This window comes from Sciurus vulgaris, assembly GCF_902686455.1.
Source record: "Sciurus vulgaris genome assembly, chromosome: 14".
Lineage (NCBI taxonomy): Eukaryota > Metazoa > Chordata > Mammalia > Rodentia > Sciuridae > Sciurus > Sciurus vulgaris.
Genome location: NC_136475.1, coordinates 79,804,529 through 79,829,685, shown reverse-complemented (window position 1 = coordinate 79,829,685; position 25,157 = coordinate 79,804,529). Strand labels below are relative to the sequence as shown.

The window sequence follows — 25,157 nt, the reverse complement described above, 5'->3', positions numbered from 1 at the left end:
AAGCTTTCCAGTGCTCAAGTTACATTTACTTCTAGTGATTGGATTCCTATGTTTCTATATGTTTCCAGTAGTCAATGTACATTTTGTTGACAAATGGGAAGTGTATGATATTTCCCATCATTTATTTGTTTAACGAGCTCGGAAATAAGACCAATTTGTTACACAGATAAATTAATCACCCATCACTTCTTCACACTGACACTACATGATGAAGCACCTGAGTAGCAGAGTTAGCGTTGTAGCCAACATTTAGAATGGAAACTGACGCAGACAATCAGGGAGTCAGACCATTTAATGTTCCCCTGACATCACTGTGGGTAATACTTAGATTTCTTTCCCTGGCCCTGGACTCTAGATTTCTTTTTGTTCTATATTTTCACAGATTTGAAGGACTACTGACATGTGGATTTAACTTAGATATAGCATTTTATTTTTACATTAAAAAATTCATTTTTTTATCTGTGGTAACAAGGTATTGGTTGGGATTAAGAACTTGCCTGGTTAGGAGAACTGAGATCATGGAAAACAAAGCTGAGCTATCTTCTGCCTCCTGAGGAAGGGGCATATTGTTTGTGAAAGGGCCAAACATTGCTTTTCCCACCATGGTTACTGCAGATCTGTGACTATTCAGGTTGCTCCCAACCACTGGCAGGGGACAAATATGGAGGGCACATTATCTAAAAGCTGACATGTTGGTAATGCTGCTCCTGACCACTTACAGGACTGTGATTCTAAGCTGACCTAACAGTCCTTGCCTTCTCTGAGCAGCCTCCTTCCACAATAGGGTGGGATGTGAGACTTTGCTGCCCAGGTGCTTTTTTCTTATTCCCCCAGAGAATGAAAGAATGGGAATGTGATAAATAATACAGTTTGACTGCCTCTGCTGCCTAGCAGAGAATAGACAAGCATCATAGGGCAAACTCAGTGTAGAGAGTAAATCACTATTTGTTTTCAAGGGAAAATTTTGAAGAAAAAAGTTAAAAACAAAATCGTTTTAAAAGTGTTCCTGAATTTGCTGTCTAAAAGATTCCAGTATCTAAAATCTACACCTTTTGAGCCAAGTGTGGTGGTGCTTACCTGTAATCCCAGTGACTCAGGAAGCTAATGGAGGAGGATTGCAAGTTTGAGGCTCAGCAAACTTAGCAAGACTCTGTCTCAAACAACACAACCAAAACAAAAAAGAGGTGGGGATGTAGTTTAATGGTAGAGTACCCCTGGGTTCAGTCCCCAGTGCTGGGAAGAAAAATAATGAAATAAAATCCCTGCTTTTTAAGCATAATTTTTTTTAAAGGAAGAAATAAAATCTGAGTTCTGTGAGGCGAGCTTGGTGAGATTTTGTCCTAAAGCACAAATATGCACAGATGTACTTGCACAGATGAGTATAAAAAGATTGTATTGTGAAAGGCTAAGATGTTAGTGAACATAGACGTACCTGCAAAATTCTAATAAATTGAAAATTGAAGTTTGGAAAAAAATTTAAATAGTTCTACTCATAAATACATGGCATTTGTGTCTCAAGTGGTGCCACATCATAGTGGCTAAGAAAACAGGTTTTTTGGTGTTAACAGGCATGTATAATGCATTCCTCCTCTACCACCTACTAGCTATGTGACCTTGGAGCAAATACCTGACCCCATTCCCTTATCCCCAGATCTCATCTTTCATAGAAAGGTTGAGGAATAAATGATGCTTAATATATTCCCTGGCTGAATTTTCTTTAAAGTGTCACCTGTTATTACTACTATTATGGCTTTATCTAAATGTTTGGCACTTTTAATTTTATGAATGATAGATCTATAGTAGATCTATAATGATACATTATTCAAAACAACCTGGTGTTTTAGACTAAGTTTTTAGCTTAGAAATTGATGTCACAGAAGGAAAGTCTTGTCCTTTCATAATACATCCCTTAGTCTGTTCCATAAAAATAGAGGGCTTTAAAAAAAAAAAAATCATATTTAGTAGGAGAGTTTAGTGCTCAGCTCTTCTTAAAATTGTAGCTGCTACTTCTGCCTTTTTAAAAGGTGTTTGTTATTTATTTTGTAACACTTTGGTTTTATTTACATTTCCAGTTACCGGTGCTTTTTAACTTTAGCCATGGCATGTATGCTTTTTAACAAAGAATCATCATAAGAAAAAGAAAGCAGCAATTCTATAAAGATTAGGCAAACTGCTTTCCAGCTGGATAATTTAAACTGAGTTTTGTCAGAGTCTAGATCTGTTCTTTTGATTCCATTCCACAGAGAACACAGAGCTTTGTGTTGTGATGCTAATTTTCTTTTTCAAAAAAGTGTAGCCCAATACTTACTGTTTAAGAGATTTAGGTTCAAAAAAATTATAGGCTATATCAGGGTAAATTAATTTGGACAACTTAAAAGAAATATAATTTTATATTATAAAATACAGGGGATCTATTTTTTATTTTATTTATGGTTTTTGTTTGTTTGTTTTTTGGTACTGAAGAATTAACCCAAGGGCACTTTACAACTGAGCTCATCTCTAGCAGTTCTTATTTTTTATTTTGAGACAGGGTCTGGCTAAGTTGCTAAGGCTGACTTTGAATTTGCAGTCCTTGTACCTCCACCTCCCAGATTGCTGGGATTGTTGATGTGTGCCACTGTACCTGGCTTTTAAAATACCGGGGATCTAGAAAAGTCACCTAAAATATTTACCACCATATATTGGAGGGGGTCTATATGTTTGGAAGTGTTTGCTATTTATTATTATAATTATTATTGCTTTAGGAAGATATGAGACAGGCTTAGTGGTACACCCTGTAATCCCAGTGACTTGTGAGGCTGAGGTAGGAGGATCACAAGTTTGAGACCAGCCTCAGTAACTTAGTGAGGGCCTAAGTAACTTAGTGAGACCCTGTCTCAAAAAATAAATAAATACTGGTATGTAGCTCAGAAGTGAAGTGTCCCTGGGTTAAATTCTCAGTACCAAAAATTAGAAATTAAAAAAAAAAAAGAAAAAGATATGATAGTTGATGTTTTAGTCAGCTTTTTTGATGCTGTGACCAAAGGACCCAACCAGAACAATTGTAGAAGAGGAATTTTTTATTTAGGGGCTCACAGTTTCAGAGGTCTTAGTCCAGAGAAGGCTGGCTTCATTCCTCAGAGCTCGAGATGAGGCAGAACATCATGGAGGAAGAGTGTGGCAGAGGGAAGCAGCTCATGTGATTATCAGGAAGCAGAGAGAGGTCTCTACTTGCCAGATACAAATATACACCCCAAAGCCATGCACCCAGTTCCCACCTCCTCCAACCACACCCTACAACTTCAGTTACCACTCAGTTAATCCTTATCAGGAGATTAATTCACTGATTGGGTTAAGACTCTCACAACCCAATCATGTCTCCTCTGAACCTTCTTGCATTGTCTCACATGTGAGCTTTTGGGGGGACACCTCACATCCAAACCATAAAGTTGACATATAAATTGTTGCCAACATTACTTTAGTTGTGATCATTTCTCTCAAAAAGTCTTACACTTTTGTTATAATAGGTTATGAGATTAAACATCAAGGAAGTACATTCTCCTCCTCGATACTATCCGTTCTTCTCTTGGCTCCTAAAGTTCCCCTTACTGTGAGCTTCCCCTCCACCCTTTCTTTTTTTTCTCTACCTTCTTTCTTTTTACCAAAACTAACTTAATTTCTTCTAGCAACATTTAGCAAGTAGCTTTCTTTGCAAATACCATTATTAAATTGAAACATTCCCTTTGACTAAATAGATATGGGCAAATATCATTCAAACCAAGTGACAAAAACTTAAAATTGCTTTTTATCACTGGGTCTTATTCACTTTAGTTGGAGAATTTTTTTAAGAATTAGAGTGCTTAGTCAGTTTATTCCATTGCATGAGGGCTCTAAAAAATAAATGAGTATGTTGATTTTTACATTAATTTTTAACCCCCATCCCTTTAGCCTATTTGTTCTTCAGAAGTGGAAGGAAAAAGGGCCTTGCCATAAATCCTATACAAGTAAATCAGACATGCATGGAAAATGGCATCCATAGTGCTTTATTTTTCACCATTATTTCCTCAATAGAATAGAAACCTTTCTTTTTTATATGAGGTAGTATGTGTTTATGGTAAATGGGAACCTGAAATGATTATTTCTATAAAAATAACTAGTTTGATATTTGACTTATAGTATCAAAGGGTCTTAGGTGTTTCATTATAGAGTTTTAGTGTGTAAATGAGAGAGAATGTGATGGATCCCTTATTTTCAAAGATGAAGCAACTGGAAATCAAAGATTAATTAACCCAAACCTCACTGCTAGCAGAACCCAAGTTCCTTACTCCAATACAGGTTTCTTTCCATGCTTTCCTCTAATAGTTGTAAAGTGATGAGACAGTGGGTCAATGGAGAGTGTAGGGTAAGAAAACAGGCAGGGATGGTGAGAGAGCAGCCTTACAGACCCTCCCACCTCCTCATGACCTCCGTGGCTATGACGCTGTGACTACAAACCATGGTGATTCCTACTTGAAATGCACAGGCACTTTTTCTATAACTGAATTCAATTTTCTTATTTCGAGTCAGGTACCATGTCTTTTTAGTTTTTTTTTTGTATACTTGTCTACTGTAGGCAAAGCATCGTAGCATATGAACTGTGCTAGTTAAAAAAATAAAATACAAGAAAAAGGGTTTTAAGAAACCAACATGCTTTCTACCTATTCTGGTTCTTTTTTGTTGTTGTTGTTGTTTCCTTGAGCAACTTGAAGAAACTTTGAATCATCTCCCCAAAAAGGTACACATAAAACCTGTCCTTAAGGATCCACGATAGCCTGGTGAAGACTCCCTCCTTAACAGCGTAGTTCTAGCTTTGAATCATTCTCTCATCTGGAAACAAACAGAAAGTCCATTAATTAGTGCTATTAAAGTCTGAGCAAAATATTAATTTTGAATTTTCATCTTAATATATTAGAATATTTGCAAGAGGAGGAACCTACACATTTTCTTGAGAAATGTTATGATTTCTAACTGGTAGGTATTTAGGTTTGCTGAGAAAGATAAGTACCCTGTTGCCTTAGGATATCGTTAGATCTGAAGTGGTCTTTTAATCTAAGTTATCTAATTGACCAAATGGCTTGAAGTATATCTTTTGTATCTTTCAAGTTTGTACCTTTTCATATTATTCACAAGCACATATATCAATTTTCCTTCCCCAGTAAATGGAGTTCCTTGGCCTCAGGAGGCAACACGCCGAAATAGCCATACTTTTAACTGCAGAATGCTAATTCACCCTCCAGATGAGCCAGGTACTGAGAACCAAGAAGCCTGCCAGCGGTATGAAGTAATGCAGTGTTTCACTGTGTCACAGCCAAAATCAATTCAAGAAGATGGAGAAGGTAAAGAACAGAGTAATTTTAAAGTGTTTCCTTTTTCTGTGACTTGAAGGAACAGGGAGGGAATTAATTATAAATTGCCTTCTTCAGATATCATTTTTGTTTACTGTATTATATATTGCAGCAATTCACTTTGCTCTCTCTCCTTCCTTCCTTCCTTCCTTCCTTCCTTCCTTCCTTCCTTCCTTCCTTCCTTCCTTCCTTCCTTCCTTCCTATTTCTCTCATTCTTTTTTTTTTTTTTTTAAATTGGTACCAGGGAGTGCTTAACGACTAAGCCACATCCCCAGCCCTTTTAAAAATATTTTATTTAGAGAGAGGGTCTTAAGTTGCTTCGGGCATCACTAAGTTGTTGAGTCTGGCTTTGATCTTGAGATCCTCCTGAGCTGCTGGGTTTATAGGCATGCACCATCATGCCCAACTGCTGTGTACTTGTTAATGCTTAAAAAAATTACTAACATCTAGAATCACCCCTTTAACATGCCCCCAAATTCTCAACTTTAAGCTGATCCACTAAAATGTCAAATAAATTCAAACCAACTTGCTCTCTAGAAATAAGAGATATAACTACTGTCAGTTTGAAATGTACCAGATCCAGCAGGCTGTTGAACAACTCAGATTTTTAGAAAGTTTCAAGTTTAGAATGCAGGGGACCTCAAAGGATAGAATAGATATTTTTCAGGCCTTGCAAGGTAATTTATAAGGAGAAGGCTTATGATTAGATGAAAATATTGCTGAAGGTGTAACATGAATGTGGTATTGGCTTGTATTCAAATATGTGACAGTGGATAAGTCTTCCATGTACACTTAGAGTGAGCTAAGTTTAAGATCCACAAATTGGAACTGGAGTAAGGACCAAGGATGGGAGCAAAATTTAAGAATGGGACTTTAAAAAAAATTGTATGTCCTAAAAAGATAAAGTCATCTGTCAGGGAAAACAGTACTTCTTCAGAAGTAAAGTTTGCTTTTCACATGTGATAATTATCTGCATAGTGGTTATCAGAATATTTTTTTGTAACCTTGAAGTACTAATAGGTATAGAAAATTGACTAAAAAACTATACTTTAAAAAACAGTGTGAGAAAAACAGTGTGGATGTAGCTCAGTGGTAGAGCAACTGCTTAGCGTGTGCAAGGTCCTGGGTTTAATCCTTATCACCAAAAACAGGACAGCCGTATAACATGGTGCTGCTTAAATCTAACCAAAACTAGCACTTCCTGTTGTTACCATCTGAGTACATCAGATAGATGTATTTGTCTCTACTTTTTGTAAGAGTATTCCGTGGAAAGGAATATTTTATTTTTAGTTTCCGTCTACCTGGAGCTGCTGGTTTCTGGTGAGTAGGAACTTTAATATTCTATTAGACCAACGTGATTTCAAACATTATGTCAAATCCTATAATATGTATTGTTTTTATAAAAATCTTTAATGACAAGTGATAATTACAAACCATTTTCTGTACCTTCTTTCCTCAATTTCTCCCCTTTTTGGACAGATTTCCAGTCATGTTTGATTTGTATTGCACGGCGATTACCTCGGCCTCCAGCTGTTACAGGTGTAGAATCGTTTATGACCAAGCAAGATACTACAGGTACTTACTATAAAATTCAGAATATTCCATAGATACTCATCATGTGACTCTGCCCTTAAAACTAATTATATTCAAAATGTTATATCCTTCTGTTCTGTGATATTCAGCCTTTGCTTTCTATGTCTTATACAGAAAATATTTTAAATAGTTGATATTGTGCATTTTAGATGTTATCATCATTGTCATGGGAAGGGTGCCAGGGAGAACAATATTTATTTAATGATTCACATGCCTATACGTGATTATAAATTTTTTATAATTATGGGAAAATGTTTAAAGAAATTTTGAAACTCTAGATACGTAAATGTATATAGATATTGATAAATATATTTACAAAGGAACTAGAGTAAGGAGTTGTAGCTCAGTGGTAGAGCACTTGCCTAGCATGTGTGAGGCACTGGGTTCGATCCTCAGCACCACATAAAAATAAAGGCATTGTGTTCAAATACAACTAAAATTATACATTTTTTTAAAAAATAGAGGTAGATAGTGGGAGATATGTATTTTAGCAAATGTGATCTTTTTAAAAGAATGAAAACTCACTGGAAGGGGTGCAGAATAAATGCCAGAAATGAAGCAGCCTAAAATTTAGGAGGATAATTTAGGAGCAGTCTATTTTAGCTTTTCTTCATATTACATTTCCAATAAATTGAATCCTAAATTGGATCATTTTAAAGAAGAATGTATTTTCCCTTGAGAACAATGTTAATAATACTTATAGTTTTGTTTCTGACTAAAGACCCAACAGTAAGGTTTCAGCTGTATCTGACAGTCTGCATAAATATATAAAAATAACAATGATCCTTTAAGGTAAAAATATTAACCTCTATGCCATAAATAATTTTAACCTAGAGGGAACCTCAAAGACTACAGAATCTAGCTTACTCATTTTTTGAATGAAGAAATGATAACTGATTACCGGAATTAGAAATCTATACCCCAAATATAGAATTCTTCTTTTATATTATATTGCCTTCTACTACAGCATGGTTGTACTGCACACACTTGTACAAATACATCAGAGAAATTTAAAATAAAGTGTAAAACTAATATTTTATCATAGAATTGACTTAGCCAAAAATAATAACAAGCCATAATAAATATTCAACATTTACTTTTTTAAATTTTAGTAATACTTTTTTAACTCTGCATGGGGTGGTCCATGTCCCTTAAAAAAATGAAAAAGAGGAAATGTTGAAGAGTTTGTGTTTTTTTTTTTTTTGTTTTTTTTTTTTTTTTTTTGGTTGGTTGGTTGTTGATTGGTTAAACTTTGCTCTGACAAGTAGAAGTATTGTAAATCAAGCTATGCATGATTCTCCTCTAAGGTAGTCATTGCATTACCTCATCATTTAGTACCATTGTTGACAACTTAATCACTTCCTCCCCTGTAGTCACACAATTCCAGACTCTCTTCCTGTCTTGTGGCCCAACACTGACATGGAAACATAGACACAGGGCTGGGGTTATGGCTCAGTGATAGAGTGCTTGCCTAGCATGTATGAGGCATTGGCTTTGATCCTTAGCATCACATAAATAAATAAAGAATGAAAAAACTGTTAAAAAAAAAAAAAAGTAATCAATCATCAATAAATATTGAAGTAGATTTAAAAAAAAAAATAAAGAATGAAAGAAAGTATTATGTCCATCTACCACTAAAAATTTTTAAAAAGACACACACACATCTCCCGTAATCACTGCCTATGAGCAGCATTGTTGTATTTGAAGGTTGTATTAGCAGTAGAATCCTTGCTATCACCAGCTCTTCATACCTCACATAACAAGAGATAAAGTTTGAATAATTAAAAATCCAAAGTTATACTTACAGTCACAGTGTTCAACTAGGCTTTCTCCATACTGTTCTCAAGCAACAAAAATCTCTTACCTGAATTTCAATTGATTTTCTTTCTATCATCAACATTTATGCCAACATTTGAGTGATAAACCTGATCAAGTAGGATTGAGTACATCAGATTCAAGACCTAAGATAAACAGGTCTGATGAATACTTTATTCCTAAGAAAACAAATTGGAATATATAAAAAAGAAATTAGGGACTGGAGTTGTAACTCAGTGGTAAAGGGCTTGCCTAGCACATGTGAGGCACTGGGTTCAGTCCTCAGCACCACATATAGATATACAAAATAAAGGTATTGTGTTCACCTACAACTAAAAATAGTGTTTTAAAAAAGGAATTAGTTAAATGGGAAGGCACACGCAGTATGATAAATCTGAGTTGATTATATGGGGAAAAGGAAGATGGGTAAAACACAATCAGGCATTCACAGAGAAAGTATTAATGATGAATAAACATGAAAAAATACTCAACCACATTAGTAATTAATGAAATTCAAACTTAGATCACAATGAGATACCATTTTGAAAAATACTAAGTTGAGATACTAACTTGAAAAATAAAAATGCCTGATAATTTAGCTGTAAATTTTTTGGTGATGGGGATTAAACCCAAAAATCATACATGCTAATAAGCACATGCTCTGCCACTGAGCTACATCCCAGCACAACAATAACTCATTGCTGGTAGGTGCATAGGGTGGTACAGATTTCTGAAAAGTAGTTTTAAGTTAGTGTTATAAAGTTGAACATTTGCATAACCTGCAATTCAGGTCTAGTCCTACATATATACCCTAGAGAAATTCTCACACATATGTACCAGGTACAGGTGAAAGATGTTCATAGCAACATTGATTGAAACGGCAAAAAAAAAAAAAAAAAAAAAAAAAAAAACAAAAAACTGGGAACAGTCTAAGATGTCCATTCTTAGGAGAACATAAAAGACAGAGGGGAATATGACAAGGGAAGAGTGTGCATATAATGGAATGATATTGGTAACATCAAGTTCTGAAGTTGGGTGGTAGGTTTACATATTAGATGATGCAATATAGTTCCTAATTTACATTTATCTAACCTATATTATTTTGTTTGAATATAAGATTGCATAAAATATATAATAAAACCGGTCTGAAGAATCATAAATGAGATTAATTGGCCCATGATTGAGGAACAACTAAGAAATTTTCTCACTTGGGAGATTCAATCACGGATGGTAACAAGAGCAGATTACCACTGGCTTTTATAAAGCAGTATACCCTGTGTGTATAATGCCTAGCGCATCTTAATGTTTTCACTTATTTTCTTTTTCTGATTAAACTTCTGTTGCCTCAGTCTTTGTTTAGATCAGTGTTGCCTGTAGCTCAAAAAAAAAAAAAAAGGTAGAAAAGGGAAGACTTGCTTACTTTTTCATATTCTTTTCATTTACTTATTGGAAAATAATCTAAGCCAAAACATTGTAACTCGTCACTGCCTCTCTGTCCCATACCAGTATATAAAAAGCAGAATCAAAGAGCAAGTCAGAGAAGTTTGAACTGCATTAGTCTCAGCAGCTTCAGGTCATTATAGTATAACTGTAATATTCGGCTGGAACTGAATTTTAGAATATGATGTACTAGGGCATAACATGCTCCAAGACCAAAATAATTCTTTATCATTCTCTAATATATTCCGTTACCATATATAATAAAAATTAATAGTGATTTTGAAGTTTTTGTCTATCAAGCATTGGAGAGTATTCCTTAGATATAGTTTTTAGTTTTGAAATATGGATGATTTGTATCAAGAGGCTATCATAAATGTAAAATTTTATTCTTTGTACAGGTAAAATCATCTCTATCGATACTAGTTCTCTGAGAGCTGCTGGCAGAACTGGCTGGGAAGATTTAGTAAGAAAATGCATTTATGCTTTTTTCCAACCTCAGGGCAGAGAGCCATCTTATGCCAGACAACTGTTTCAAGAAGGTAAAGTTTTCTCTCAATTATTTTCAGTAACCTTGCTCTTTATTAATATTGAATAGTTTGTGTAGAACTTATGGCTTGATAAGTATTTTCTCCAAATTACAGTTTTTGTAACAATCAGTTGTAGGAAAGGAAGAAATGGGTAAGCAAAGTAATTCATGAGTGGATCCTGAAATTCAGGATGCACATTCTAAGAACAGGATGTCATGTGGTGGTCACTCACTCATTCATTCGTTCATTCATTCAGCAGACATTTATCAAGTTCCTAACATGCATAGAACATGAAGTAATAAGGCACCAGGGATACAGTGGTGACTTAGAAGCAGGATTTTGCCTTTAAAGAACTCATAATGTATTAGGAAAATATGTGACAGCTCTAAAAGTTTATGTGACATAAAATAGAGGTATAACCAAAACAGAAAAAATCATACTGACTTAGAGAATCAAGGATGAATTCAGAGAGGAAGTGATGTTTTTATATGGCTCTTAAAGATTATTCCCAGCAGAGAAGCATATCAGAGAGCTGGAGTACAGAGATCAGTATCAACTTCATGACTGTTGAAGCACCTGTATCTCCTGTCTCAGGGTGAAGTTCCAAGTGAAAAACTATGTCATGTAAAATTACTAACTGTTGAATAGCTACTATGTCTTAGTGAGTTCTTGGGAGTATAAAACAAGTATATTCCCTACCCTTAAGAAATTAAAGAGTACTATAAGATAGGTAGGGAAATTATTTGAGGATTAAGGTCAGAAAGTTCACAGAGATTTAGAATTAAGGAATTCTGATGTGCTTCTAAAATATTGCCATGTAATTATGGCAGCCTAATTAATATTCCTTTTCTAATATAATTTATTCTGTAATCTTGAATTAGCCTCTTTCTATGGCTATCTAATTCAAGATTACAGAATAAATTAGTCTGTGGCTTTCCTGAAGAAAAATTAATTTTTTTCATTGTTATCCTTTTTAATTTTAACATTTCCCTCATAACATTAAATTTGTTCAGTTTACAGATAATTTTTCTATTCATTACATTTTAGATCAGTTGCTTCCTAGTAAAATATGGAAGTAACTTGATTTTTTTCCTGGAGCCATCTGTATAAATCTCACAGTCCTGGTTACTTCTTCCTCTTGATTAGTGGTCTCTAGTGGGCATTACTGAAGTCATGCCACCCCACGAGGTTGTATTTCACCAGGTAAATTGAAGAATCTATACTTTGTAAAAGTTCCCTAGGCAATCCCAAAGTGTAGCCAGGCTTGGAAACCATTATAATAAGTAAGTGAAACTATCCACTAGTTGTAAACTTTGTGATTTTCTCTACCTAGAGTGGCATTTGACTTTCACATAGATTTGGCACTCAGAGCATGTCTCCACTCACTGTGTAAAGTACTGGTAAAGTACTGGTATACATACTGGTAGTATGTATGACTTTTGCTTTAAATTAGGCCATCCAGGGCTTTACTTAAAGGACTATAATTTTTTGGCCTATAATTTATATACATTTCTTATGAGGAAAAGCAGTTCAGATTATTATTTTATTGTCCAAATGACTAGACTTCCCACAGATAAAATTCCCCAATTTTATCTTCTATCCCACAGATAAAATTGAGCCATAGTTTAAGATATATGTTTCTAAACCATTAGAATTCTCTATGAAATAGATTGATTAAAGTATTGTAAGGAACTAATCTGTCATTAACATATGAAATGAAACAATTTAGAGGAAAGTGTAAAGAATATAAACATAATCCAATACCACTTTCCCTGTAGTTGTTTCTTTGAGTCTTCTCCTTTGACTTTTTTAAAAAATGAATTTTTTGATAGAAATGACTTGTATTTTTCTTAGAGTTAAAGATATCCAGAGTTCACATGATTCTGATTGTAGTATTTGGAGATTCTGACAGTTTGCCAGGCAACCTTTGTGGATGGAGCACGTCCTTTTCTGTTATTTTATGTTCAGCAGTATACAGACTGGTTAAGAGACTTGTGGCCCATGAAACACTTATGTGAGAATCACCTATTAAATATATTTACCTGTTGAATTAAAATCTCAGTTGAAGGCTCAGTTATCTTAGCCAGCCTCAAATACAATGCTTAAGTTTAAGAACCATTGATCGGTTAAGAATAAAGAGAGGTGTTATTTGCTTTTGCAACTTCTTTTCTGCCTCCTTTGCTTAGGACAGTGTGAAATGAGTGAGAGTACTCCTCTTAGAATGTCTGTTACCAAAAAGACAAAAGAAGCTGGGCATGAAGGCACACAAGCCTATAATCTCAGTGGCTTGGGAGGTTGAGGCAGGAGGATTACAAGTTCAAAAGCCAGCTTCAACAATTTAGTGAGGCTCTGAACAACTTAGCAAAACTCTGTCTCAAAATAAGAGACGGATAGGGGATGTGGCTCAGGTTTAACACCCCTGGGTTTATTCCCTCATATCAAAAAAAAAAGCGGGGATGTGGGGAGGAATGAAAGGTAACAAGTGCTGGAGAGAATGTAGAAAAAAGAGAATGCTGGCTTGCTCTTGGTCAGAATGTAAATTAGTTAGAGCTGTTATGGAAAAACAGTATGGCAGTTTCTTAAAGAATCAAAAATACAACTACCAGATGACTACCAGCAATCCCCCTTGTGTATACATCCAAAGGAGATTTTGAATCAGATGTCGAGACATCTGCACTCCCATGTTTGTTATAGTACTATTCAGTATAATAGCCAGGATATGGAAATAGCCTCAGTGTTCAGCAGATGAATGAATGGAAATGAAGAAAATGTGATATATATTCACAATGGAATACTGTTCAGCCATTAAAAAAGGAGAAAATACTGTCATTTGTGACATGAATGAACCTGGAGATCATTATATTAAGAGCTATAATTGAGGATCAGAAGTTATCTCACTCATATGTGAAATCTAAAATACTTTATCCCCCCAAAATAGAGAGTAGAATGGTAGTTACCAGAGGTTGGGTGTTTGATAGAGGCAAGAGGAGTTGTTAAGGTGATGTTGATCAAAGGGTTATAGTTAGATAGGAGGAATAAGTTTAAAAAATATATTGTGCAGCATGGTGACTATAATTAATGACAGTGTATTCTCTCTCTTTTTTTTTTATTTTAACATTTTCCTGTATTCTATTTTAGTTGTCAGTGGACAGTTATTTATACGTGGTGCTGAGAATCAAACCCAGTGCCTCACACATGCTAGGCAAGCGTTCTACCACTGAGCCACAACCCCAACCTTGACAGTGTATTCTGAGGACTACTAGGAGAGTAGATGTTAGACCTTCCTATCACGAAAATGATAGTTGTGTCAGGTATTGCACCTGTGAATTAAGTAGATTTAACCATCCATGATGTGTATGTACTCAAGGTATCATATTGTACAGAATAAACAATATCATCTGTCAATTTAAATAAATAGGGAAAAGAGTGAAACAAATCATGACACTATATCCTTGATTTCCTGTAAAACTTTTATAGTGATTGATAATTCAGGCAAGAAATACTTGTCCTCCACCTGTCATCTTTTTTCTTGCCTCATTAACTTACTCTTTGAAAGCAACAACTGGTATAAAATCCTAATATGCATTAAAAATTTTAGTTCTTAGCATAGTTTTTCAGCTGCTTTTGGCAGAGACAACTCATGAAGTATTTTTAAATGCCATTCACTATTTTCCTGAGTCAAATTTGAAAATGCGTTGTAGTTGAAGAATATTTGGGAGCACTTACATAAACTAGATTACAGTGGTGGTTCTCCATTGAGACTGGGGGAAGTGGGTATTAGGAGCACTTGAGGAACTGTGTAAACAAGGCAAATTTTCATGCAAGTGAAGTTAATGCGGAAAAGGTTCCTAGGTTCTGTTCGGTTCAGAACCACTACTTTAATAGAAGGTCTAGGTTAGAATGCTTCTCACGGTACCTGGCCCCCCTCCCATGCTACTAAATAAACTTCGTTACTTAGACTTATTTTCCACAGAATACTTTTTCCTGTAGCCCATCTGTCTGCAGTTTTTATAGAGGACTGGTCATGGAAAATGATGGGCAAGATAACCTACAAATTAGTTTTATGAAAGTTTTGTTTACCTACTTATAGTGATGTAATGGAGCATCATTTCTTATCTTCAAAGTGTTCATGACATATGAAAAAGTAGGCTAAGAAAGTACAGTTTATATAGTATAATCTCTTTCTTGTATATTTTTCTATTTATCCAATCCTAGAAGATTAATAAAATGTTAACAATGGTTATCTCCGAGTGATGGAGTTACAAATGACTTTATCTTTATTTGTTCTTTGATCATCTATTACCTTAACTTTATAATCACAAAATAAAAAAGGTATTTTCATTTTTTAAAAGATATCACACCTAGACTTGGAAAGGGTTGATAGCATCAAGAAGTTTGAAAATATTTCTATAAAGCATAAGTACCCATATAATGATTAATCAGAATGTTCTTTTAATTTAGTTAATTCCATGGTATGCATGATAGAGTGAACTGAAAATCTTTTTTTTTTTTTGGCGGTTTTGGGGATTGAATCCAGGGCCTTGTGCATGCAAGGCAAGCATTCTACCAACTGAGCTATATCTCCAGCCCTGAAAATCTTTTTATGTCAAACTTTGTTGAAAATATTTGTTTACTTTCCTGAATAGAGTGTATTCATGGCACTTGAAAATCTTAAAACTGCCAGGAGTAATCCTTTTTCATTAATGAGTAATATCTTTTAGAAATGGCATTCTTTTCTGGATATGTCTAGGGAAATACCAAAAAGAAAAAAAAATTGATACCAACATTGACCTGTAGTATCCTGCCATACATTTTGTACCCCATCATAAATTTTGTACCCTGCCACACATTTTATACCTGCCCATTTATTTATCATCAGTAAGGAATGATTGTTTGAGGTTACATCATCACCAAATTAAGAAGAATCAAAATTCCAAATAACTCCACTTCTATAGCTGGTGTTAACAGGGAAAATTTAATGTTTCTTTGGCTGGTAGCTCAGTTGAGGCCTTTTCTGGGAAAGAAAAAACAAAACAAGAAGTTTTCCCGATAAAGATTTTTGGAGGACTTTTAGTGTATCATTAATACCCATTCAATTATATCCCTCCATGGTAAATGTTCCCAAAACATTATAGCTGGAAATACTAGATTAGAAGTGAGGCCAATGCCTATTATCAAAATAAACATTAAAACTCACTTAAAAGGGAAATTTGGTGTGCAGAGTAAATGCTTGTCCAACCAAGCCTGTAAATAGTTGTGGGTAACCTTACTCATGTCTCAATTCAAAATGTTTGTGATGGTAATACATAATTGAGGCTATTTGTGTAAATGGGGTTTAGGGATTGACTAAATGTGTGTGGCTGAGGACATTTGTACTTTGTAAGCTGCTTATTTGTTATTTGGTCTTTGGTGATTATTCGGGAAAATTCAAAACCTGCTATGTCCAAGACTCCATGCTTAGATGTTATCTCACAATCCTACTGGTTTCATTTTAGTAATGATAAATTGAGATGGACTAATGTTAATTTGCACTAAATCCTAAAGTTATAAATGACACAGTGAGAAATCAGGCCTAAATCTGAACTCTTGGCTTCTTCTTTTTCATCTCTCTATGCTGCCTTGCTGTTTACTATCTCTTCATCTGAACAATTAAGCACCAGAATTTTAGTTAACTGGAAAAACTTATTGGGTTCTAATTAATTGGCATTTTAAGAGCTGTGTATCTGGCTTAGTGGGTAGGGTACTTGCCTAGCATGCACCAGACCTTGGGTTCATTCGCTAGCAGTGCAGAAAAAGAAAAGAAAAAAAAAGTTTTAACGTATTAAATGTTGCCTTTTTTCTTATTTTTAAGTATAACTTTGTGAATTTTAATATGCTCTTATTCCTTACAATATAATCCAAAATGAATAACCTAACTTCACCTGTGTGAGGCCTTGGGTTCAATTCCCAAAACTGATTTAAAAATCTAACTAAAAAACTCAAAGTATGATAATTTCGTTGCATTAAATTGAGTTCCCAAATTTCAAAAATTTTACAAGTCTGGATATAGTCCTACAAGTTTAAGCAGCATAGCTAAAAGACTATTGATTTTCTGTAATCCATATTAAATATCTTAAGATTCTCAGAGAATTATTTTATAGGGCTTGTCAGTAGAGAAATTTCTTGTCATTAATTTTTATTACAAAACCTAGATTCTTACAAGAATAAAAACATAAATTGAAATATACACATATTTGAGAACTAAGATTGAAAATAACATCCTTTAAAGAAAAGTTAATGCTACTCAGGAGGCCAAGGCAGGAGGATTGCAAGTTCAAGGCCACTGATCCTTGAACTGAGCCTTGAGACCCTGTCTCAAAATTAAATGAAAAAAAGAAGAAGAAGAAAAAAAAAAAAAGGAGAGTTGGGAAGATAGCTTAGTGATAAGAGCACTTGCCTTGGATTTATGAGGCCCTGGGTTCAAATCCCAGTACTTAAAAAAAAAAAAATTATGGCTGTTGATCACATGTCAGCATTAGCCTAATTAGATGAGATTCAAATCAAAGATCAATTAGCACTTACTGGATGATTTTTATAGCAAAGCCTAGTACAAGATTCCATGGAGAGTAGAAAACAAGAATGGGATGTAGTACCAGACCTTATGCTTATTGCAGCTAATGAAGAAAAATACATAAAAGGGATATGGGAGAAATGTTTAAGGAGTAATAAGAGGTAAGGTTGAAAATGCATTTGAAGGTCAGATTGTTTAGAGCGGTGCTATCCAGTATACTATCCAGTAGTCACCTGTGACTCTAACCACTTAAAATGTGACTGGCGTGACTAAGAAACTGGATTTCAGTTTTACTTCATTTTAAGTAACCACATGTGGCTGATGGGTACTGTAATAAACAGTGCAACTCTGTAGACGAGTCAGTGAGTATTTTCCCGCAGATGGACATCCTGAAGAGAAATAAAGATCAGAAAATGAATAAAATGGTATAAGTAAAATAACATAAAACACATTGTCTGTCCTTTCTGGCCCTTTATTTATCTTTAGCTTTTTCATCTTATGCTAATAATTTATTTTAAAATGTCACTTTTTTGTTATAGTTGGATTTTTTTGCAAAATAGATTGTTAAAAAGACAATAGTTGGGATTGTTGATGTGATTTTAAGATTTTCTACAACATTTACTTATATCCTTCCACAGAAATTATCAGTGTCCATTAAAGACTTTTTCATCATTTATTATTTTATCAGATAGTAAATTTCTTCATTATTATATTTGGTAAATGTACCAGTGCTTTAGCTGAAACTGCCAGATGGGTAAGGAATGTGGTTGATTAGACATAAGTCTTAATCATTTCAATTAAGTTCATAACCTAGTTTTGGTACTTGGGAGATATAGTATAGATTTTCTATAGACTCTACCTTCTTCAGTTAATTTGGATACCCAAGACAATAAAATAAAGTGTATTTTCTTTTAAAGTAATAGATAGTTTCAAACACTATTTGCTAATTGATCATTTTAAGTCTCTTTCACATGTCATTTAATTTGTAATTGAAGCCCCTCCCAAAATATCTTTGAAAAATAGTGCTAATATTAATTACTGGATAAACTATAATAACCATTTGTGGTAGTAATTTTTGTGTTTCAGTGGATATGATTTTTCACCTCGGTATGGCTGAATCTAGCCAATCACTCTTAAAATAGAACTCTATTGTATTACTAAAATATCAGTGACATTTTATTAGTAGTTTGGAATAGTCTTTATGTATTTAATAAGCCTTTATCTGTGTGTTTAGAATTTTATCTGCTGTTAGTAAAGTTTTAAGACAGAAATAAATGATGTTATTTATAAAGTGATTTTAAAAATAAAGTGACTTGACTGCCTTCCTTAATCTAGTTTTCTTCCTTGTGTTAGCAATCATTGGCTTTATCTTAATTTGCTTATTACTAAACTTCAAAAATTCAAACATTAAAAATAGTACATATATGCATCTAATAATTTGTTAATGAGACCTTAATAATTCAAATTTTCAAGTGAAAAATTAAATTTGAATAGTAGTTAATAAATGCTGCAAACCAATCAAAACATAGAGGGTGAATTTTATAGTATTTTAATTATATTTGAATAGACCTGTTATTTAAAAATCAGTTAGCAAAAAACAAAACATAACTTGTTAAAGATGACACAGAAAGTGAAGGGGACAAAAGCACTTCCTGGTATTTTTAGTAGAGAGAGTAAATTTGAAGAGCTGACCCATTATAGGGAACAATTAAGGTTAATATTTTCATGATTGGGGTTTCTTCATAATCCTAACTTATGTGAGGAGGCACCCATTCGAGTAGGACTAAATTAGTGGTATATTTCAAATGGAATCATTTCCCCACTCTGATTTCTACTTTGTCTGAACTTTCTTTTGATTCTGAGCAGGCAGCAATTGGGAAGACATTTAAAATGAAGTCTGAGGTAGAAATAAGGCCTGGTAATTTTCCATTGCCCAAATTTCAAGTATCAGAATTTTAACTAGGTTTCTCTTTTGTTTGAAACAGTGATGACTCGTGGCACTGCCTCCAGCCCATCCTATAGATTCATATTGAATGATGGGACAATGCTTAGCGCCCACACCAAGTGTAAACTTTGCTACCCTCAAAGTCCAGACATGCAGCCTTTCATCATGGGAATTCATATCATCGACAGGTACTACTTATTTGGAGAGCTACATATGAAATAAGTCAGTTCACATATCTCTTCTTAAAGAAAATTTTTATACTCTTGGTAGCTAGAAAACAGAAATTCTATGTTAGGCATAAAGCTAGTATTATGAGTATATAATCAATTTATCTGTGTTGGGTTTTAGAGTTTTGTTGCCAGATAGCTTTCTTGTTCATAAAGGCACATAGGAAAAGTGAGGCTGAAAGTATGTGTTTTAGGGGGTACAAACAAAAAGGTGCCTAAAAATGTTCCACTTTCCATATATGAACTTATAATCTTATAAGAGATTTTAAGAGTTTGTTAACATTGCTATTTTAACTTTATGGTGCTTGAGTCCACGTTAATAGTTTCTCACAGAAACTACAAATTATTAAACTCTCAACTTGAGATTTTTTAATGTTATTGCCACTACTTCATTCCCTCTCTAAATATCTTTTATTATGGCAAAACTTTTCTTTTGTCCCTTGATTTATTCAAAATCCTACATTTACAACTATTTAAAATGTAGCATGAAAAAAAAAGACATTTCCCCTCACTTCATCTTTTCCTCATCTGATGTTTTTGCTTATTGGAACATGGTAATGCCAGTCACAAATCTGTTGTTGTCATAATTATGAAGTTAAGTAAAGAAATCAGTAAAAACCTGAATTCAGCATTCTGTTTTATTCTAGTTTTATTTGAAATTATTCTTATGAGTGGAATTAGCACAGTTCTTTTTTCATATTGTGATTTCTCTTTCAAAACATCTGCTATGTCCACATGTCACCCTTTTTAATTTTCACATCAGTGACACAGTATTTTCCTTACCCAGTCTTCCTCTTTGGAGTTGAAATACTTAAAAGCTGTAATAGGGAAATCATGAATAAGTGCTTTATAAACAAAGGTGTGGAAAGTTTCATTTCAACCAGAAGTGTTATCATAGTGTTAATTATTTGTACTAAAGTTAGAAAAATTTTAAATGTACATCTATTGGATTTTTTCCAATGCCAAGAATAATTTCTTTTTCATGTAACTGAGACCATTTTCAAATTTAAGGGACATAGCACTCTTTTCTAGGAAGTGGTGCTGATTATTTCACAGTAGTGCTGACAGTCTATTGTTTTTCATTAATTTAAGGTGATACAGAAGCTCTTTATTTTATAGTATTAACTTGTAACATTAATGTTTAATGGTATTGTCTTATGTATCATAAAAATATTTTAATAGAAACAAATGAAGATGTTTGAATAATAATGTGTTTTTCCCCCTAGGGAACACAGTGGGCTTTCTCCTCAAGACGACACTAATTCTGGAATGTCAATTCCCCGAGTAAATCCCTCAGTCAATCCTAGTATCTCTCCAGCTCATGGTGTGGCCCGTTCATCCACATTGCCACCATCCAACAGCAGCATGGTATCCACCAGAGTAAACCGCCATCAGAGCTCAGACCTTCATAGCAGCAGCAGTCATAGTAATTCTAGCAACAGCCAAGGGAGTTTTGGATGCTCACCTGGAAATCAGATTGTAGCCAATGTTGCCTTAAATCAGGGACAGGCCAATTCCCAGAGCAGTAATCCCTCTTTAAACCTCAATAATTCTCCTATGGAAGGTACAGGAATTTCCTTAGCACAGTTCATGTCTCCAAGGAGACAGGTTGCTTCTGGCTTGGCAACAAGGGCCAGGATGCCAAACAATTCATTTCCTCCAAATATTCCAACATTAAACTCCCCAGTTGGCATGACAAGTAGTGCCTGTAATAATAGTAATCGATCTTATTCAAATATCCCCGTAACATCTTTACAGGGCATAAACGAAGGACCCAATAACTCTGTTGGCTTCTCTGCCAGTTCTCCAGTCCTCAGGCAGATGAGCTCACAGAATTCACCTAGCAGATTAAATATACAACCAGCAAAAGCTGAGTCCAAAGATAACAAAGAGATTGCATCCATTTTAAATGAAATGATACAGTCTGACAACAGTGCTAGTGATGGCAAGCCCCTGGATTCAGGGCTTCTGCATAACAATGACAGACTCTCAGATGGAGATAGTAAATACTCTCAGACCAGTCACAAACTAGTGCAGCTTTTGACAACAACTGCAGAACAGCAGTTACGGCATGCTGATATAGACACAAGCTGCAAAGAAGTACTGTCTTGCACGGGCACTTCAAGCTCTGCCTCTGCTAACTCTTCAGGAGGTACTTGCCCTTCCTCTCATAGCTCGCTGACCGAGCGGCACAAAATTCTGCACCGGCTCTTACAAGAGGGCAGCCCCTCAGATATTACCACTTTATCGGTGGAGCCCGATAAAAAGGACAGTGCATCTACTTCTGTGTCAGTGACTGGACAGGCCCAAGGAAATTCCACTATAAAACTAGAACTGGATACTTCAAAGAAAAAAGAATCAAAAGACCATCAGCTCCTGCGCTACCTTTTAGACAAAGATGAGAAAGATTTAAGATCAACTCCAAATCTGAGCCTGGATGATGTAAAGGTGAAAGTGGAAAAGAAAGAACAGATGGATCCTTGTAACACAAACCCCACCCCAATGACCAAACCCGCTTCTGAGGAGATTAAACTGGAGTCCCAGAACCAGGTGGGTGATTCCTTACTGCACAGAATGGCCATTTCTAGTTATTTTTTTCTTTTTCATTTGTTCTACTATAGCCATAGACCAGGTTTGGATTCTGCTGTGTTTTGTCCTATCCATTGGGTATATATTAAGAGATTAGTATCAAAGGTTGAAAAATACTGTGATGCCCTCAGAAATTCTTTAGAACTTAGGGAGCTACAGTATTAACATGGCATTCTTTGAAAAGTGGATTTTTCGTTCATTCTATAAAATTAGAGTTTACATCTCTGGACATTTTTCAAAAATACCTTACCTGCTCCCTCCTCTCGGCCCCACATATTGAATCTAATTCTGGGCTAGATGCTAGGGATCTGCATTTTATAGACATGCTTCAGATAACTCCAATATGTAGCCAAATTTGGAAACCTCCCATACAAACAAAGTGGGAGAGAAATGTGAGGAGTTAGATAGGGAGTTCCATAGGTTTCAGACATTTTCTCAGGCTGCTTTTATTCTCATCTAATTCTAACCACCTTCAACCCTATCAGAGATAGGGACTTGAATATGCTGGGTAGCAGAATATTGCCCTTCTATCACATACCCTGAAACAGAAGTAAATTAAAAAAAAAAAACAAAAAACTTTCTATGAATTGTTATAGATTAGGAGCCCCCCTGTTTAGAATGGGGTGGGGCTAACATGAAAATAAAAAGGAAGCTTCATGTATGGAATAATTACTTGTGAACTTTATAAGAGCTCTTACATTATTTTGAGACAGAATAGAGACCCTCATGAAAGAGCTGAACGGGTATTTATAAAACAATTTACCAACAAGACTCTCCATTGTGAAACAAGATTCACGCTTACCTGGGTCCTTCAGTTTACTGAACCAGCTTGATTTTCTGCCCTCATCTCATAAAAGTCTGAACTTCCCTAGGCATGCTAGAAGTCCTTACCATTCTCAGGCTCAGCCTTATCCCACTAAGCCTTGCCCTTCTCTCTGTGCTTGCTGAACTTCTCCTGATCCTTCACAAACCAGCTCGTATCTGATAGCATCTCTCTAAAGCTTTCCCCAAATAACCTTTCTCTATTCTCATAGGGCTTTGTATTGTCTCTGTTTACCATTTGTAGTAACACTATTTTGACTACTTCCTTATATGTGTGCTCTTTGAGGATAAGATTGTGTCTCATGTTTCTTGGTATAATGAAACTAATATTGTTTTTCTTTTAAAGCAGAAAAACAGCTTTAAATAATAAGTATATTAAAACCCCCACTCTTTAAAATTAACTTTAAAAGTAACATTTTAATAATACAATGCCATTGTATAAATCCCATGTGCTGGTACATCTGTTTTGGTTTCCCTGTGCATGCATTGCTGCCGAGTTTATACCTAGGAGTAGAATTGCATAATCATAAGATATGCAGACACTCACCTCTATTAGGTAATTGTGCATTTTCTAATGTTTGAGAATTCCCTCTAGTTGTTCTTTGTCATCGTCAATGTTTGGTATTGTCAATCTTTTTAAATTGAACCATTCCAGGGTATGTATAATAGTAGCTCATAGTTTTAATTTGCATTTCTCTGATAAATATTTATTGGTTATTTGGGTATCTTTTTTTTCCCCATAAATTGCCCATGGTTTCTAGTCTGTTATCCTTTCTTTATTGACTCTTATATGTGTTCCTTATGTATTTTGGATATGAGTCATTTTGGTCATATGTTTTCAGATAACCTCCATTCTGTGGCTTGTCTTTTCATTTTCCTCATGGTGCTTTTTGATAAAGTTCTTCATTTTAATACAGTTGAATATGTCATTCTTTTTCTTTATAGGTAGGACTTTTTGCACATGTGTAACGAAGACATATTCAAAAAAGTTCATAGCAGTTTTACTTGTATTAGCCAAAAGCTGGAAACAACTCAAAAATTCATCACAGAAGAATGGTTAATTATATTGTGACATAGTCAGACAATGGGATATTATTTAGCAATGACAATGAGTGAACTGCCACATATGACAATATGTCTGTATTTTAGAAATGTAATTTAGAAAGAAGACATTAAAAAATACAGACAATTCTAGAATCTAGAAAGAAAAATTTTAATTGAATTAAATAATGAAACCCAAACAGAAAGACATTTTATTTTAATTAATTATCTCAGAGTAACCACGATGTAATTATTTTGTAAAATAAAGGTCAGTGTTCTTCTATATATTATCTCAGGTTGATATAGGGACTCCCTATTTATTCTAAAAGGTGTTTGTTAAGCTATTAAATCCTTAAGTGGGAAGTAACTTTTCTGAGAACTTTGAAGCTGATACACCATTTATTTTAAAAAGTTTCCTCAAACTTCTTAAATTATAAAAAGTTATAATAATCTAAAAGTAAGTTACGTCATTTTGCAAAATTTTGAGAAATATGACAGAAAAAAACAACCCACAATTACATTACAGCATAGTACTCTTGACATTTCTTTCCAGTTCATTTCTTTTCTTACAAACAAATTCTATGCTGAAATATATTAAATAAATACTACATGTATATTATCTTATATACTGTAGTATATTAATATTATAAGCACCCAGTGTTTTTTTCCTCCCAGGGGAATATATAGAGTATATGTAATTTCAAGGAAGCCCCACTCATTCTAATTATCCCTTCATTCTTACATAGTCACATTTTATAGATCTTAAAGGAGCAACTTTATTTCTGCATTGTTTCAGATGAAAGTGTGAAGTATATTTTCTCTAACTTTGGTTAACTTTTGGTTCCCTTCTTAGTTTTCAGCTGACCTTGAGCAGTTTGATCAGTTACTGCCCACTCTGGAGAAGGCAGCCCAGTTGCCAGGCCTGTGTGAGACAGACAGGATGGATGGTACGGTCACCAGTGTAACTGTCAAATCGGAGATCCTGCCAGCTTCACTTCAGTCCACCACTGCCAGACCCACTTCCAGGCTGAATAGTATGTGTTGGGGACAACTATTCACTTTAAATATTTAGCCATAATGTGGATTAGTACTTTGTCTCTTACCATTGTTGCGGAAACTTTTTTTGGGGGGTTGGGGATCAAGAATGAAGTATCTATAAACAATAAACAATTATCTTTCAACATGTGAACTTAATTCATGTATATTTTAAATAACAGCATAATCTCTACCCTCTTGTAATTGAT

At 34.6% G+C, this 25,157-nt stretch overlaps 1 protein-coding gene across 6 annotated transcripts in view; it reads left to right on the top strand.

Moving 5' to 3' along the window:
- The window catches only part of NCOA1 (nuclear receptor coactivator 1), a 240,545-nt gene that overhangs the window by 165,945 nt on the left and 49,443 nt on the right, over positions 1 to 25,157 (top strand). For all 6 annotated transcript variants that reach the window (XM_079109622.1, XM_079109619.1, XM_079109621.1 and 3 more), the window contains exons 7-12: positions 5,175 to 5,354; positions 6,844 to 6,939; positions 10,611 to 10,751; positions 19,275 to 19,422; positions 20,688 to 22,011; positions 24,767 to 24,947. In XM_079109622.1, coding sequence (XP_078965748.1) covers positions 5,175 to 5,354; positions 6,844 to 6,939; positions 10,611 to 10,751; positions 19,275 to 19,422; positions 20,688 to 22,011; positions 24,767 to 24,947 — 2,070 coding nt within the window. The remainder of the gene's footprint in view (positions 1 to 5,174; positions 5,355 to 6,843; positions 6,940 to 10,610; positions 10,752 to 19,274; positions 19,423 to 20,687; positions 22,012 to 24,766; positions 24,948 to 25,157) is intronic.